General features: G+C 44.8%; 1 protein-coding gene across 1 annotated transcript in view; it reads left to right on the top strand.

The window, feature by feature from the left end:
• Positions 1-19,152, top strand: part of LOC134601724 (cadherin-related family member 4-like) — a 94,301-nt gene that overhangs the window by 34,032 nt on the left and 41,117 nt on the right. Inside the window, exons 9-10 of the mRNA XM_063446229.1 lie at positions 5,265-5,410; positions 8,048-8,189. Coding sequence (XP_063302299.1) covers positions 5,265-5,410; positions 8,048-8,189 — 288 coding nt within the window. The remainder of the gene's footprint in view (positions 1-5,264; positions 5,411-8,047; positions 8,190-19,152) is intronic.

The raw sequence follows: 19,152 nt of genomic DNA, 5'->3' as shown, positions 1-19,152 counted from the left end.
ACTTGCCCAGTGCCACCACTCATATCTGGTGTCACAATAGCTTAAGCTTGCATTTAAAAACAAAAAATGTTTTTTCACTGTAATAGATTGAATAGCAGAGGTTGAACTCTGCCAACCTCTGCCAGTGCACTTTGCCACTCATATCTGGTGTCTCTATAGCGTGCCTTTAAAAAGAAAAAAGTTTTTCACTGTAACCTAATAGCAGTCAGTGTCCTTAAAGCGGGTGTCAGGCCTTCAGCGTGTACTCTGCCAACCTCTGCCAGTGTACTTTGCCACTCATATCTGGTGTCTCTATAGAGTGCCTTTAAAAAGAAAAAACGTTTTTCAATGTAAGCTAATAGCAGTTAGTTGTCTGCAAGCGTCTGGGTGTCAGGCCTTCAGCGTGTACTCTTCCAACCTCTGCCAGTGTACTTTGCCACTCATATCTGGTGTCACAATAGCGTGCCTTTAAAAAGAAAAAAAGTTTTTCAATGTAAGCTAATAGCAGTTAGTTGTCTGCAAGCGTGTGGGTGTCAGGCCTTCAGCGTGTACTCTGCCAACCTCTGCCAGCGTACTTTGCCACTCATATCTGGTGTGTCTATAGCGTGCCTTTAAAAAGAAAAAAAAGTTTTTCACTGTAAGCTAATAGCAGTCAGTGTCCTTAAAGCGGGTGTCAGGACTTCAGTATGTACTCTGCCAACCTCTGCAAGTGCACTTTGCCGCTCATATCTGGTGTCACAATAGCGTGCCTTTAAAAAGAAAAAAAGTTTTTCACTGTAAGCTAATAGCAGTTAGTTGTCTGCAAGCGTGTGGGTGTCAGGCCTTCAACGTGTACTCTGCCAACCTCTGCCAGTGTACTTTGCCACTCATATCTGGTGTCTCTATAGCGTGCCTTTAAAAAGAAAAAAAGTTTTTCACTGTAAGCTAATAGCAGTTAGTTGTCTGCAAGCGTCTGGGTGTCAGGCCTTCAGCGTGTACTCTTCCAACCTCTGCAAGTGCACTTTGCCGCTCATATCTGGTGTCACAATAGCGTGCCTTTAAAAAGAAAAAAAGTTTTTCACTGTAAGCTAATAGCAGTTAGTTGTCTGCAAGCGTGTGGGTGTCAGGCCTTCAACGTGTACTCTGCCAACCTCTGCCAGTGTACTTTGCCACTCATATTTGGTGTCTCTATAGCGTGCCTTTAAAAAGAAAAAAAGTTTTTCACTGTAAGCTAATAGCAGTTAGTTGTCTGCAAGCGTCTGGGTGTCAGGCCTTCAGCGTGTACTCTGCCAACCTCTGCCAGTGTACTTTGCCACTCATATCTGGTGTGTCTATAGCGTGCCTTTAAAAAGAAAAAACGTTTTTCACTGTAAGCTAATAGCAGTCAGTGTCCTTAAAGCGGGTGTCAGGCCTTCAGCATGTACTCTGCCAACCTCTGCCAGTGTACTTTGCCACTCAAATCTGGTGTCACAAAAGCGTGCCTTTAAAAAGAAAAAAAGTTTTTCACTGTAAGCTAATAGCAGTTAGTTGTCTGCAAGCGTCTGGGTGTCAGGTCTTCAGCGTGTACTCTGCCAACCTCTGCCAGTGTACTTTGCCACTCATATCTGGTGTCTCTATAGCGTGCCTTTAAAAAGAAAAAAGTTTTTCACTGTAAGCTAATAGCAGTCAGTGTCCTTAAAGCGGGTGTCAGGCCTTCAGCGTGTACTCTGCCAACCTCTGCAAGTGCACTTTGCCACTCATATCTGGTGTCACTATAGCGTGCCTTTAAAAAGCAAAAAAGTGTTTCACTGTAACCTAATAGCAGTCAGTGTCCTTAAAGCGGGTGTCAGGCCTTCAGTGTGTATTCTGCCAACCTCTGCCAGTGTACTTTGCCAGTCATATCTGGTGTCACAATAGCGTGCCTTTAAAAAGAAAAAAAGTTTTTCACTGTAAGCTAATAGCAGTCAGTGTCCTTAAAGCGGGTGTCAGGCCTTCAGCGTGTACTCTGCCAACCTCTGCCAGTGCACTTTGCCACTCATATCTGGTGTCACAATAGCGTTGATTTAAAAACAAAAAAATGTTTTTCACTGTTATAGATTGAATAGCAGTTAGTTGTCTTCAAGCGGGTGTGTCAGGCCTACAGCGTGTACTCTGCCAACCTCTGCCACTGCACAGTGCCACTCATATCTGGTCGCACAGTAGCTTGCACGCATAGTACCACTAATCCAAAAAAAAATGACATGCAGAGGCAGGCCACCCCGTAGGTGCCATCATGGTTGTGGTGCTGTGATTCCCTTTTGACCTAGAATAATGCCCAGCTTTCAGAGGCCATGTACCCTGAACTTGAAAAGTTCTGAGCACATAGTTGACTGGCTAACACAGGACACCCAATCTTCTACAGCTTTCGCTCGGAACCTTGACACACCATCCTCCTCCAGCTTAGCTTTGGGCACCTCTCAAGATACCACTCACCCGCCTGCCACCACCACCAACACTAGCACCACAGCCGCTTCACTTGGTATGTCAGAGGAGTTATTTACACATCCGTTTGAAGAAATGAGTGATGCGCAACCATTATTGCCAGAGGATGTAGATAACAGGGATATATCTCAGGCAGGCAGCATTACACACATGGACGTACGGTGTGATGATGATGATGTTGTACCAGCAGCTGCTTCCTTTGCTGAGTTGTCAGATACAAGTGAAGCGGTTGATGATGACGATGCGTCCATGGATGTCACGTGGGTGCCCCCTCGGCAAGAAGAAGAACAGGGCGAAAGTTCAGATGGGGAGACAGAGAGGAGGATGCGGAGACGAGTTGGAAGCAGGGGGAGGTCGTCGCAAGGAGCTAGTGGCACAGTCAGACAGCATGCATCGGCACTCGGGGTCAGCCAGACAGCACGCCAATCAACGCATGCTGTTGCCACCACCAGAATGCCGTCATTGCAGAGCCCAGCAGTGTGGCATTTCTTTGGCGTGTCTGCCTCTGACAACAGCGATGCCATTTGCAACCTGTGCCAAAAGAAACTGAGTCGTTGGAAGTCCAACACCCACCTAGGTACAACTGCTTTGCGTATGCACATGATCGCACATCACAAATGCCTATGGGATCAACACATGAGTACAAACAGCACACAAGCTCAAAGCCGCCATCCTCCTCCTGGTCCAGCATCTTCAGCCACGTCAACCACTGTTGTCCTCCTTGCCCCCTCTAAATCATCCGCCACTCCGTCTCTAGTCTTGAGCAGTTCCCGCTTATCCCACAGTCAGGTGTCTGTCAAGGACATGCTTGAGTGTAAGAAGCCAACGTCAGAAAGTCACCCCCTTGCCCAGCGTCTGACAGCTGGCTTGTCTGAACTAATAGCCCGCCAGCTTTTACCATACAAGCTGGTGGAGTCTGAGGCGTTCAAAAAATTTGTAGCTATTGGGACACCGCAGTGGAAGGTACCCGCATGAAATTTCTTTTCACAAAAGGCAATCCCCAACACTACCTGATCGATACAACATCATACCTGATGTTTTAAAGCAGGTTATTCCAAACAATTTAGGAATGTTAGGTGATTTATGCCCTTTATGGATTAAAACCAGACTCTGCATCAACTATGTAATTTTTGTGGCCCAGTCAGAGTCCTGACCTCAACCCGATTGAGATGCTGTGGCATGACCTCAAGAAAGCAATTCACACCAGACATCCTAAGAATATTGTTGAACTGAAACAGTTCTGTAAAGAGGAATGGTCAAGAATTACTCCTGACCGTTGTGCATGTCTGATCTGCAACTACAGGAAACGTTTGATTGAAGTTATTGCTGCCAAAGGTGGTTCAACCAGTTATTAAATCCAAGGGTCCACATACTTTTTCCACCTGCACTGTGAATGTTTACATGGTGTGTTCAATAAAAACATGGCAACATTTCATTCTGTGTGTGTTATTAGTTAAAGCAGACTGTGATTGTCTATTGTTGTGACTTAGATGATGATCAGATCACATTGTATGACCAATTTGTGCAGAAATCCTTATCATTCCAAAGGGTTCACATACTTTTTCTTGCAACTGTAATATATATATATATATATATATATATTCATTTTATATATTTTACTTTATAATATATTATTAAATAAAGCATTTTATTAATATATTTTACATAAATTACACACACACACACACATATATATATATATATATATATATATATATATATATATATACATATATATAATTTCATTACAAGTATATATAGATATATATATATCAAAGTACAGTAACAATGACATTTTATGTAATGCTCTAATAAAATTTTAACTTCGATTTTAACTTTTATTTGTACTTTGGGGGACTGCCTAACAACCCAGGCAGTAAATCCTGCAAGCAGCACAGAAGCCTTCTACTGTAGTAATGTGATCATCATAATCGCATGGCCCTTGAGGGCTGGATGGCTGGAGTTGCTTCAGCCCAGCGACATTTAGGATCGCCTCCTTAAGGAAGGCTTTGCAAGCCCACCCTCCTTTAGCCCTCGATCAGACAACTAGTCCTGTTACTTTCTGGCTTGGTTAGCACAGTGGAGCTAAACTCAAGGGGCAGCAATTGCTCAGAGCACCTGCCTTGCAAAGACTTCTCATTGAGTTGCATTGGGAAGTCTGTGATTGGACAGCCACAGAAAGTCTGTGCGGGATTAGAAGAGGAGAGCTTGCAAAGACTTCAGACAAGAGATCTGCAAGTTTTGCAAGCTGTTTTAGATATACCCCCAATCAAAAATGATTAATTAAATGTATGCATGCTTCTATTGGGGTATATTTACTAAAAATTGTTTTTGTTTTATTTTTGTTTCGATTTGGGAGATGGATTTTCTGTTTGTATTGTTATAGTTACATAATTATATCTCTTTATTAAGAAGGCTATAAACAAAACTTCAAAATAACAACACAGATAAAAGTATGTATTATTCTCAGATTGTTAAGAATTATCATCTCAGATTTATCTTCATAAAAAGTACATCTTTCGTCTAACTTGAGGGTCATTTTGGGAAACTGTTTTGCAATATAGATCATTCCAAGGACATTGCAAATTACATTTACATATGACTCAACTCGGGAAGTCAAGAGAGTAAACCCCTTTATTTTTATTTATGAATCCAACACCTGGTCTGATACTCTTAGATACAATGCAAGCCCAGGAAAGGAGAGCAAGATCTTTTTAAATATAAAAATTAAGTATAAAATATCTGAAATATTTCACTGCTTGAAAAAACCATATCATTATATGTTAGCATTAACTTGTTGTTAACATTAGTATGCTATGTTTATAATAATGATTGTTTACCACCAGGTGTTATTAAAGTACTAAATCAGCTTGACTTTGAAAAGAAGAACCAGTACTCAATTACAGTGCAAGCAATTGACCTGAACAATGATATCCAACCTGATCCTCTGAAGCAATTAAAAAAGCTTGCTGTTGCTACAATACACATCACAGTAAGTATGTCTCAGAAAAAATAACATAGAAAAGTTAGACACTCACTACCTCATTTGTTGTTATTAAAAAGATTTGGTTGAGGGTACACGGGGGTGTACATTATGGTAGCAAGATCAAAGCTGACGAGGTATCGCCTGGCATTCCAGGCAAATAGCCCACTACTACCTGCAACCACAATCCGGCTTTTATAGCTTTGCGCTTTCCTATATAATATTACCAGCATCATCAGTAATAGTATTATTATTGTTATTACATTTCATTTTGCTTTGTTTGTTTTATTTTATTTTCTGCTGTATTGTTTCTAACTGTGAATAAACCGTACCACATGCTCTTCAGGTCTTCAAAAATGTGTTTAGATCAACATCTGCAAAGAGTCTCCATATGCGCTGATATGATCCCTGATACAATCCAGGAGTACTCCATTATAGGCATTCATTTTGATAAATTTACTTATAAGAGTCTGGTTGAAGTGTGCCAAATACCATCATAGTAACCAGTCCCAAAAAATGGCCCACATAGATATATAATGGGTTGAAAAACTAAACAGGCACAGCTAATTGATTAGTGCTAAATGCATATTAAAGGGACAGCACAAACATGTACAGTTTCTATTCCTAACAGGCTACTTAACAATAAAGATATGGGGAATTGGTTATATCATATGGAAATACCGTGCTAATCCATCTTTGTAAAACTACCCCAATATTGGTGGATCTTATGCTCTTTCTACCATGGGAGAAAAAAAGTCTTACTGCAATATTTTTTATTTAGAAGGTCACTCCAAGCACCATGAAACTTTAGTGAATTGAAGTGGGCATGGTTGCTGAAGTCTGTATGTGCAAAGGTTTGCTATGTTTAGCTATGTTTGTGGTTTGCAGTAGAGCTTTGTGTATAATAATTTCCTTAGCAGTATTGTTAACTATAGTTTACTTCAAATATTTAACTATTTATATCCAGGGCCAAGTTTGCCATATGGCCCTTGAGACCAGGGCCTCAGGCCAGCAGGAGGGAGACAGACAGCATGGCCAGTGTGGAGATCAAAGATCTTCATCACTAGCCTGTCCATTCTCCTGCAGTGTGGCTAAAGCCAATAAGAGAGATTTTCCTGGTCGGCATCTTGAATCGAGGGTGGGAAACCAAAGATCTGTATTCCCCCCTCCCTAGTACAGAGTAAGCCTGAAGGATGGAGAAAAAAGCCCCTGTCACCACAGTATAGTCCCTGTCACCCAACTATAGCCCTTGTCACCCCTGTATAGTCCCTGTTACCCCCAGTCACCATAGACCAACTAGTTGTATAAATACATCCAATAGAAATCTCCAAGCTTTCTGTGTGTGTGTGTCTCTATGTATATCAGTGGGTACATTGAATATACTGACCTTGGGGCAGCAAGGAGGATAATTCTGGCTCAGCTGATATCACTATTATAACCAAGATTTAAAAACAAAATAATATACTAAATGATATTTATGTTTTTAATTATTTTTTTTTTTTTTTATCAATTCCTGTAAACATCAGTTAGTGAAGTTAGTAATGGTCTTTGCTATTCTGACGAAAGAAAGACAAATCAATCAAAGTAAAATAAATATTACATAAAGAAAATAATATATGTATGTTGCTGTTTACTTATAATTTAGCATGTCCATGTTTCAAGTCCCTTAGTTAAATTATGGCTTTTAATTGAGAAAATATATAGCATTTAATTTTTGATTATATTTTTATATGAAATAAATGCAAAACAAATAACATACAGAGTGTTTATAAAGCAGTAAAGATAAATATGACAAATCTATTACTATAAAAATAAAAGAAATATATATAGAATTCTAAAAAAAAATTTTTAAACAGTTCAGATTGATACAAGATTCTAAAAATGTTCTAAAAACACAACACATATATCAGTCTACCTCAAACGCTCATAGATTGTTTTTTAAGCAGGGCTGTCCTCATCTCAAAATATCTACTTTTTCTTTTGTAAGGTGCTGCAGAATATATTGATGCTAAAATTCTAAAAAAAAAAAAAATAATAGGTTTCATTCAGCCACTCTAGTGATCCAAGTATGAACTAAACATGGACTTAATAAAAATTCTTCTTTTCCCTCAGTGCTTCTTGATATTTGTCTTCTTCCTTTTCTTGACCCTTGCTGATGTGGAGTTGTTTGTTGCTTGTCTGTCCAGGTCATTTTTTTTGTCCATGAAGACTGGAAATTGAGCCCTTTGACACATTCAAAATCAGAGCACATTTTTGCTGCTGACAGCTATGTGTCTTTGCAGTCTTGTTAGATTTGTTCTTGCCTCTCAAGCTTATTTCTGTTTAAGAAAAAGAAAAGATAAAGTGTAGTCAATATGAACGCATATGATTTATGTGTAAGATGTGCTACACAGAAAATAAAAATCATCTGATACACATTGGTTCTATAATATAATGATGCACATTACCATCAATATGATTAGAAGATGAGCACACGGTTATGTGGATAATGGACATTATTCAGAACATATCAAGTTTCAAAGTCAACATAACTAGAGTGTTTTCTGTTTGCACACAGATTCTCTTAACGTTGATCTACAATGACAGGCAAACAAATACACTCTCCGTAAAATGTTTCATTTGATAATCATAATATTTGTTTGGCAGAATGTGAATGATGAGGCACCAGTTTGTGTTCCTGCATACTACGAGAACATTATCTATTCAACAACAAAATTGCCTGTCATTCAGTTGCAGTGCTTTGACAAGGATTCCTCTGCTGACCAGCTTAGTTATTCCATTATATCAGGTATAATATTTCTATTTGTCATCACTTGTGTCAATCAGATTAATATGTGATAAATATGACCAAGTTTTATATCATGCAATGGTTGGGCTGTGTTGTAGAGAATTCTTCACTATGCTATAGGAAGGTACATGGAAAGTGCTACTCTACAAACGATTGCATTTATATGCTGTAGATTTACACCTTGGCTAATTAAAGGACCACTATAGTGCCAGGAAAACATACTCATTTTCCTGGCACTATAGTGCCCTGAGGGTGCCCCCACCCTCAGGGACCCACTCCCGCCGGGCTCTGGGGGGAGGAAGGGGTTAAACTTACCTCTTTCTCCAGCGCCGGGCGGGGAGCTTTCCTCCTCCTCTCCTTTTTCCTTGCGACGTCATCGGCTGAATGCGCATGCGAAGCTCCGCCGCGCTCGCATTCAGCCGGTCGCATAGGAAAGCATTTACAATGCTTTCCTATGGACGCTTGCGTGCTCTCACTGTGATTTTCACAGTGAGAAGCACGCAAGCGCCTCTAGCGGCTGTCAATGAGACAGCCACTAGAGGTTTTGGAGGCTGGATTAACCCTCAGTATAAACATAGCAATTTCTCTGAAACTGCTATGTTTATAAAAAAAAGGGTTAATCCTAGAGGGACCTGGTACCCAGACCACCTCATTAAGCTGAAGTGGTCTGGGTGCCTAGAGTGGTCCTTTAATATGATAGAGTACTTTTACATGGTGCAGCATGTATAAATGATATGTGGATAACCCTGTCAATCTGGTAAAACTAAAATTAAGAACATAGCATTATTTAATTCAGGATCTGAAACTTTTGCATTTCACACAGGCTCTGAAAAAAATGTGGGATATATTTTTTTAAACTGATTTATCATCTGCACCAAATGTTTTCTTTTCCTAGAATCTATGTCATGCTAGTGCTTATAGAGAACAGTTACACTGATATTATAGAGATGTCGCGAACATAAAATTTTCCGTTCGCGAGCAGCGAACGCGAATTTCCGCAAATGTTCGCGAACGGGCGAACCGGGCGAACCGCCATAGACTTCAATAGGCAGGCGAATTTTAAAACCCACAGGAACTCTTTCTGGCCACAATAGTGATGGAAAAGTTGTTTCAAGGGGACTAACACCTGGACTGTGGCTAGTGATGTCCCAAACGGTTCGCTGGTGAATAGTTTCTGGCGAACATAGCTTGTTCGCGTTCGCCACGGCGGGCAAACATATGCGATGTTCGGTCCACCCCCTATTTGTCATCCTTGAGGAAACTTTGACCCTGTACCTCACAGTCATCAGGCACATTCCAGCCAATCAGCAGCAGACCCTCCCTCCCAGACCCTCCCACCTCCTGGACAGCATCCATTCTGGATTCATTCTGAAGCTGCATTCTTAGTGAAAGGAGGGACAGTGTAGCTGCTGCTTATTTAATAGGGAAATTGATAGCTAGGCTAGTGTATTCAGTGTCCACTACAGTCCTGAAGGACTCAGCTGATCTCTGCTGTAAGGACAGCACCCCAAAAAGCCATTTTTAGGGCTAGAACATCAGTCTGCTTTTTTTTTTCCTGTGTAATCTAATTGCAGTTGCCTGCCTGCCAGCGTGTGTGTCAGGCTCACAGCGTATACTGTGCCCACTTGCCCAGTGCCACCACTCACTCACTGGTGTCACAATAGCTTGCATTTAAAAACAAACAACACTTTTTTGACTGTAAAATAATAGCAGTCAGTTTCCTTCACACGTGTGCGTTTCAGGGCCTGCCAGGGCACAGTGTCACACCAGTGCAACTCATATCTGGTGTTCAGTAGTGTACATTTAAAAAAAAAAAATGTAACTGTAATAGATTGAATAGCAGTTAGTTGTCTGCCAGCATGTGTGTCAGGCTCACAGCGTATACTGTGTTTATCTGGTGTCACAATAGCTTGCATTTAACAAAAAAAAACTTTTTGGACTGTAATATAATAGCAGTCAGTTTCCTTCACACGTGTGCATTTCAGGGCCTGCCAGGGCACAGTGTCACACCAGTGCAACTCATATCTGGTGTAACAGTAGTGTACATTTAAAAAAAAATTTTTTTTTAACTGTAATAGATTGAATAGCAGTTAGTTGTCTGCCAGCGTGTGTGTCAGGCTCACAGCATATACTGTGCCCACTTGCCCAGTGCCATCACTCATATCTGGTGTCACAATAGCTTGCATTTAAAAAAACAACACTTTTTTGACTGTAATATAATAGCAGTCAGTTTCCTTCACACGTGTGCGTTTCAGGGCCTGCCCTGTGCCACCACTCACTCACTGGTGTCACAATAGCTTGCATTTAAAAAAAACAATACTTTTTTGACTGTAATATAACAGCAGTCAGTTTCCTTCACACGTGTGCATTTTAGGGCCTGCCCAGTGCCACCACTCACTCACAGGTGTCACAATAGCTTGCATTTAAACAAAAACAACACTTGACTGTAATATAATAGCAGTCAGTTTCCTTCACACATGTGCGTTTCAGGGCCTGCCCAGTGCCACCACTCACTCACTGGTGTCACAATAGCTTGCATTTAAAAAAACAACACTTTTTTGACTGTAATATAATAGCAGTCAGTTACCTTCACACGTGTGCATGTCAGGGCCTGCCCAGTGCCACCACTCACACACAGGTGTCACAATAGCTTGCATTTAAACAAAAACAACACTTGTCTGTAATATAATAGCAGTCAGTTTCCTTCACACATGTGCGTTTCAGGGCCTGCCAAGTGCGACCACTCACTCACTGGTGTCACAATAGCTTGCATTTAAAAACAACAACACTTTTTTGAATGTAATAGATTGAATAGCAGTTAGTTGTCTGCAAGTGTGTGTGTCAGGCTCACAGAGTATACTGTGTTTATCTGGTGTCACAATAGCTTGCATTTAACAAAAAAAAAACTTTCTGGACTGTAATATAATAGCAGTCAGTTTCCTTCACACGTGGGCACTTCAGGGCCTGCCAGGGCACAGTGTCACACCAGTGCAACTCATATCTGGTGTAACAGTAGTGTACATTAAAAAAAAATAGAATTTTGACTGTAATAGATTGAATAGCAGTTAGTTGTCTGCCAGCGTGTGTGTCAGGCTCACAGCGTATACTGTGCCCACTTGCCCAGTGCCACCACTCATATCTGGTGTCACAATAGCTTGCATTTAAAAAAACAAACACTTTTTTGACTGTAATATAATAGCAGTCAGTTTCCTTCACACGTGTGTGTTTCAGGGCCTGCCCAGTGCCACCACTCACTCACTGGTGTCACAATAGCTTGCATTTAAAAAAAAATAACACTTTTTTGACTGTAATATAATAGCAGTCAGTTTCCTTCACACGTGTGCGTTTCAGGGCCTGCCAGGGCACAGTGTCACAGCAGCGCAACTCATATCTGGTGTAACAGTAGTGTCCATTAAAAAAAAAATAGAAATTTGACTGTGAAATAATAGCAGTCAGTTTCCTTCACACGTGTGCGTTTCAGGGCCTGCCAGGGCACAGTGTCACACATATCTGGTGTAACAGTAGTGTACATTTAAAAAAAAAAAAAATTGTAATAGATTGAATAGCAGTTAGTTGTCTGCAAGCGTGTGTGTCAGGCTCACAGCATATACTGTGTGTATCTGGTGTCACAATAGCTTGCACTTAAAAAAAAAAAACTTTTCTAATGCAACTCATATCTGGTGTAACAGTAGTGTACATTTAAAAAAAAATACAATTTTGACTGTAATAGATTGAATAGCAGTTAGTTGTCTGCAAGCGTGTGTGTCAGGCCTACAGCGTCTACTCTGTCAACTTCTGCCAGTGCACAGTGCCATATCTGTTGTCACAGTAGCTTGCACGCATAGTACCACTAATCGAAAAAAAAATGACAGGCAGAGGCAGGCCACCCCGCAGGGGCCGTCATGGTCATGGTGCTGTGATTCCCATTGGCCTTAGACTAATGCCCAGTGTTCAGAGGCCACGTACCCTGAACTTGAAAAGTTCTGAGGACATAGTTGACTGGCTAACACAGGACACTTAATCTTCTACAGCTTCCGCTCGGAACCTTGATGCACCATCCTCCTCCAGCTTAGCTTTGGGAACCTCTCAAGTTACCACTCGCCCGCCTGCCGCCACCACCAACACTAGCACCACAGCTGCTTCACTTGGTATGTCAGAGAAGTTATTTACACATCAGTTGGTAGAAATGAGTGATGCACAATCATTATTGCCAGAGGATGTAGATAACAGGGATATGTCTCAGTCAGGCAGCATTACACACATGGACGTGCGGTGTGATGACCATGATGTTGTACCCGCTGCTGCTTCCTTTGCTGAGTTGTCAGATACAAGTGAAGCGGTTGATGATGACGATGCGTCCGTGCATGTCACGTTGGTGCCCGCTAGAAGAGAAGAAGAACAGGGAGAAAGTTCAGATGGGGAGACAGAGAGGAGGAGGAGACGAGTTGGAAGCAGGGGGAGGTCGTCGCAATGAGCTAGTGGCACAGTCAGACAGCATGCATCGGCACCCGGGGTCAGCCAGACAGCACGCCAATCAACGCATGCTGTTGCCACCACCAGAATGCCGTCATTGCAGAGCTCAGCAGTGTGGCATTTTTTTTGTGTGTCTGCCTCTGACAACGGTGATGCCATTTGCAACCTGTGCCAAAAGAAACTGAGTCGTGGGAAGTCCAACACCCACCTAGGTACAACTGCTTTGCGAAGGCACATGATCGCACATCACGAACGCCTATGGGATCAACACATGAGTACAAGTAGCACACAAACTCAAAGCCGCCATCCTCCTCCTTGTCCAGCATCTTCAGCCACGTCAACCACTGCTGTCCTCCTTGCCCCCTCTCAACCATCCGCCACTCCGTCTCTCGCATTGAGCAGTTCCTGCTCATCTGCCCACAGTCAGGAGTCTGTCAAGGACATGTTTGAGCATAAGAAGCCAATGTCACAAAGTCACCCCCTTGCCCGGCGTCTGACAGCTGGCTTGACTGAACTCTTAGCCCGCCAACTTTTACCATACAAGCTGGTGGAGTCTGAGGCGTTCAAAACATTTGTAGCTATTGGGACACCGCAGTGGAAGGTACCCGGCCGAAATTTCTTTGCACAAAAGGCAATCCCCAACGTGTACTCAATTGTGCAAAAGGAAGTAATGGCATGTCTGGCACACAGTGTTGGGGCAAGGGTCCATCTGACCACTGATACCTGGTCTGCAAAGCATGGTCAGGGCAGGTATATCACCTACACTGCGCATTGGGTAAACCTGCTGACGGCTGCCAAGCATGGAATGCGTGGCTCTGCAGAGGAGTTGGTGACACCGCCACGACTTGCAGGCAGGCCTGCTGCCATCTCCTCTACTCCTCCTCCTCAAAAAAGTCTAGATTACCTCACCTTTATTAAGATGAATGAGGGATGGATCCTGAAGGGACTGACAGTGGGCAATACATTTGACTAAAAAAGGCCTGATGAGGCCTTTTTTAGTCGAATGTATCGCCCACTGTCAGTCCCTTCGGGATCCATCCCTCATTCATCTTAATAAAGGTGAGGTAATCTAGACTTTTTTGACCTAGGCGACTTCTCTTCTCAGTGACAATACCTCCTGCTGCACTGAAGGTCCTTTCTGACAGAACACTTGAAGCGGGGCAGGCCAGAAGTTCTATCGCAAATTGGGATAGCTCAGGCCACAGGTCAAGCCTGCACACTCAGTAGTCAAGGGGTTCATCGCTCCTCAGAGTGTCGATATCTGCAGTTAAGGCAAGGTAGTCTGCTACCTGTCGGTCGAGTCGCTCTCTGAGGGTGGACTCCGAAGGGCTGTGGCGATGCGTAGGACTTAAAAAGCTCCGCATGTCCTCCATCAACAACACGTCTGTAAAGCGTCCTGTCCTTGCCGGCGTGGTCGTGGGAGGAGGAGGATTGCTTTCACCTCTTCCCCTGTTAGATTCCCGTTGTGCTTTGACATCACCCTTATTTGCTGTGTAAAGCATACTTTTTAATTTATTTTGGAACTGCTGCATCCTTTCCGTAAGTCGTTAACATTTCAGGCACTTTCTGCTTCTACCAGGGGTCTAGTAGCGTGGACACCCAGTAAAGGTCGTTCTCCTTCAGCCTTTTTATACGAGGGTCTCTCAACAGGCACGACAGCATGAAAAACCCCATTTGCACAAGGTTGGATGCTGACCTACTCATGTCCCATTCCTCGTACTCCGTGATCTCACTGAAGGTATGTTCTTCCCCCCAGCCACGTACAACACCACGGGTACCAGATAGGTGACAACGAGCACCCTGGGATGCCTGTTGTGGTTGGTCTTCCTCCTCCTCCTCAAAGCCACATTCCTCCTCTGACTCCTCTTCCTCACAATCCTCTTCCAGCGTTGCCGCAGGTCCAGCAAGCGAAGCTGACAAGGCTGTTTCTGGTGGTGATGGTGACCACAACTCTTCCTCTTCCTCTTCACGCTCATCTATGGCCTGATCCAGCACTCTTCGCAGGGCACGCTCCAGAAAGAAAACAAATGGTATGATGTCGCTGTAACGGATTGCCTGGCACCCCGACTTGGTACCTCCGTTAATGGATGCTCCTAGTGCTTCCTGAGGGCTCCAAGCACTCTGGCAGACACCATAATCACCGAATCCAAGAAACCTTTAAATTCTCCCAAGCGTATGAATGCTGTAGACCATTGAATAGGAACCATACGAATAGGCTTGTACCCCTAGCAGTCAACTGGAACAGCATACAATAAATCCTTCCCCCAATAATGAGACGACACATCACTTTGAGGTTAAAACAGGAACTCTGGACTGGCTCATCCAGCCTGGCTTTTATTTCCAACTCACACATACAGGCCACACCCAGGGGGAGGCATAAAAGAACCAATGACATAGATGTTACCTCCCACACATCCCCTCCCCTTAGTGTGACATTAAACCCAATTATCCGGTACACCTTTTCAGCCAAGTTCTGGATGTACCCCAAAACCCGGGGGTACACCTTTAAATCCAGCATCGCTGGATAGCCCTTATTCAGGGGGACAACATATCCAAAATTCAAGTCATTCGGATGAATGGTTCGGGAGATATGGGGTTCCAAAGATTTGACCGACCGCATGGGTAAAGTATCCGAAAACAGTTCCATGCATTTTGGCCCTGCGGTCGGTCACAAACAAGGGAATGAAAACAGGCGAATTGCCTGTGTTATAGAGCCTGGAGAGGGTTTGAATTAATTCCCTTGTTTGAGGGGTTCTTTCTACCAAACGGCGGGCCATTCGGTAGTTTTTATACGAATTTCTGGAAGTATGGAGGTCTCAGCGGTGTTTGCCTAGTCAAGTGTCCGATTTTAGTTCCAGACACTCGACGGAAAAACACCGCTGTTCGGTAGTTTAAGATGGCCGCCGCCACGTGTTTGTTTCCCGAATGGCGGCCACCCAGAGGACAAAGAATACATTACACTGATTGCCAATTACCCGTTTGCAACATTGTTGCAAACTGTAATTGGAGGCACACTTAGTCCTGGGTGGTCTGGTTGTTCGGTAGTTTCACTCAATATAATGAATGGAGTGATTCTACCGAACAATCAGGTGAATGCTGCATACATATCCCAGGTTAAGCTTAACACACAAATACACATATAATATTACAGGCAGTACACTAGAATATGTAGCACAGTCTTAAAGGGACAGTAGTCCCAAAAGTCCCAATATGTCCACCGATGCTTTTAAAAGGGCCAGCAGCAGCAATATAAAGTACAATATGCCCCAAATAACCCAGGGGCCATAGTCAGCAGGTAGGAGGCTAGCAAACAGGCCTCTCCAGGGCCCAGTGGCGAGGTTGGTTTCGCCACATTTCTCCCCTTTTCCAAACATACTAACAGGGTACCTGACCTCTTGCCGGTCAGTGCCCTTGTTAGTCCAGCAGCCCACCCACAAAACAGAAACAGCAGTACAGTCCACCCACAATGAATGGTTACTACACCTGAGTAATGGAAAAACTTGTCCAGGTCCAGGTGCCTCACCCCGGCTGTGTGGGGGACTGGTAGGCTGTTTTGGTGGGTTGCTGAGTGGGCAGAGACCAGCGGTACTCTGCCCTGGTGCCAGCACTACTACGGGAGTAGTCTGGTTGGAGCCTGGTTGCTGGAGACCGACTGTCTCCCCTTTAGCTGCGCAGCTCTGCTGCTGGAGACAGACTGTCTCCCCTTTGGCTAAACAGCCCTGTTGTGGGGGGGCAGGACCGACCGTCCCTACCCCCTGTGCTGGAAGTGCAGAGACCACGGTCCCATCTGCACAGGTGTGGGGCTTACAGTCTCCCCCTGGTACATTAAGCTGCCGCTGGGGAGAGGTGGTAACAATCTCCTCTCCCATTAGAACACTCTGCCCATTGATGATCTGCCGCTGGGGAGAGGAGGTAACAATCTCCTCTCCCATGCCTACTTTCAGTCTTTGTGGAGGGAGACCGACTGTCTCTCCTCCCAATTCAGTGTCCTGCTGCTGGGGAATAGAGACTGGGCTCTCTATTCCCAAAAAATCACGCTGCTGCTGGGGGGTAGGACCAACTACATCTGCCCCCTGTAACTCAGCCTTCCGCTGGGGAGGGAGGACGCTGCTCTCCTCTCCCTGCACTTCACACTGCCTTCCCGGCATATCACTCTGCTGCTGGGGGGTAGGACCAACTACCTCTGCCCCCTGTAACTCAGCCTGCCGCTGGGGAATGGAGACTGGGCTCCCAATTCCCAACAAATCACACTGCCGCTGGGGAGTGGAGACTGGGCTCCCAATTCCCAATAAATCACGCTGCTGCTGGGGGGGTAGGACCCACTACCTCTGCCCCCTGTAACTCGGGCGCAGAGACCACGGTCCCATCTGCACTGGTGTGGGGCTTACTGTCTCCCCTTGGTGTGCTAAGCTGCCACTGGGGAGAGGGGGTAACAAACTCCTCTCCCTTACACACTTTCAGCCGCTGGGGAATAGGGCTGACCCTCTGTACTCCCTGTAGGCAGGGCGCAGAGACCACGGTCCCATCTGCGCTGGTGAGGGGCTTACTGTCTCCCCTTTGTGAGCTGCGCTGCCGCTGGGGAGAGGGAATAAAAAATTCCTCTCCCTTACACACCTTCAGCCGCTGGGGAGAGGAGATAACAGGCTCCTCTCCCTGAACCGTAGACTGCCGCTGGGGAGCAAGAACGGCACCTTCAGCTCCCTGTAACGCACACTGCCGCTGGGGATCTGGGCCGACTGCCCAGCATCCCTGTAGGGCCGGTAGAGAGACGGCAGTCCCATCTCCACCTGCCATCTGTGGGTCTTCCCAGGACCAATCCGTGAGGCCCCTCAACATTTGTGAGTAAGGGCCACCTGCTTCCCCACCTGGCAACTCTGGCTGCTGCTGGGGATCTGGGCCAGCTGCCCAGCATCCCGGTGGGCCCGGTGGAGAGACCTTGGTCCCATCTCTACCTGCCTGTTGTGGTTCCTCACAGGACCAGTCTATGAGGACCCCCACTTCGGGTTCCTCCCGCCGCCTCAGGGAAAGACGGCTAACCACCTCGGATGCAGCCTCTACTCGGCTGCTGTAACGCTCCTGCTGCTGAGCATACTTCCTCTCTTTCGCCAGCCGGAATTCTCGGTCCAGCCTTGTGTTTCGCTCGGCCATGACCTGGTTCCAGATCACCCGGCGTGTCTCCATGGGTATATCATCCCCATACTCGGCCACTCGCTGCCTCACCTCGGCCAGCCAATCATCTCCAGAGCCAGAACCTTCCATACTTGTCTGCTCCCAGGGGCGCTGCACGACTGCTAGCGTTGCCCTCAATTTGTAAATCCAAACAGTGTCTCTGAGCTGCTTTACCTCGCACTAGGACGCCATCCCACCGCTTGCCACCAATGTAACGGATCGCCTGGCACCCCGACTTGGTACCTCCGTTAATGGATGCTCCTAGTGCTTCCTGAGGGCTCCAAGCACTCTGGCAGACACCATAATCACCGAATCCAAGAAACCTTTAAATTCTCCCAAGCGTATGAATGCTGTAGACCATTGAATAGGAACCATATGAATAGGCTTGTACCCCTAGCAGTCAACTGGAACAGCATACAATAAATCCTTCCCCCAATAATGAGACGACACATCACTTTGAGGTTAAAACAGGAACTCTGGACTGGCTCATCCAGCCTGGCTTTTATTTCCAACTCACACATACAGGCCACACCCAGGGGGAGGCATAAAAGAACCAATGACATAGATGTTACCTCCCACACATCCCCTCCCCTTAGTGTGACATTAAACCCAATTATCCGGTACACCTTTTCAGCAAAGTTCTGGATGTACCCCAAAACCCGGGGGTACACCTTTAAATCCAGCATCGCTGGATAGCCCTTATTCAGGGGGACAACATATCCAAAATTCAAGTCATTCGGATGAATGGTTCGGGAGATATGGGGTTCCAAAGATTTGACCGACCGCATGGGTAAAGTATCCGAAAACAGTTCCATGCATTTTGGCCCTGCGGTCGGTCACAAACAAGGGAATGAAAACAGGCGAATTGCCTGTGTTATAGAGCCTGGAGAGGGTTTGAATGAATTCCCTTGTTTGAGGGGTTCTTTCTACCGAACGGCGGGCCATTCGGTAGTTTTTATACGAATTTCTGGAAGTATGGAGGTCTCAGCGGTGTTTGCCTAGTCAAGTGTCCGATTTTAGTTCCAGACACTCGACGGAAAAACACCGCTGTTCGGTATTTTAAGATGGCCGCCGCCACGTGTTTGTTTCCCGAATGGCGGCCACCCAGAGGACAAAGAATACATTACACTGATTGCCAATTACCCGTTTGCAACATTGTTGCAAACTGTAATTGGAGGCACACTTAGTCCTGGGTGGTCTGGTTGTTCGGTAGTTTTACTCAATATAATGAATGGAGTGATTCTACCGAACAATCAGGTGAATGCTGCATACATATCCCAGGTTAAGCTTAACACACAAATACACATATAATATTACAGGC

This window comes from Pelobates fuscus, chromosome 3, assembly GCF_036172605.1.
Source record: "Pelobates fuscus isolate aPelFus1 chromosome 3, aPelFus1.pri, whole genome shotgun sequence".
Lineage (NCBI taxonomy): Eukaryota > Metazoa > Chordata > Amphibia > Anura > Pelobatidae > Pelobates > Pelobates fuscus.
The sequence above is the reverse complement of the archived record's forward strand: the minus strand, read 5'-3'. Positions and strand labels throughout refer to the sequence as shown.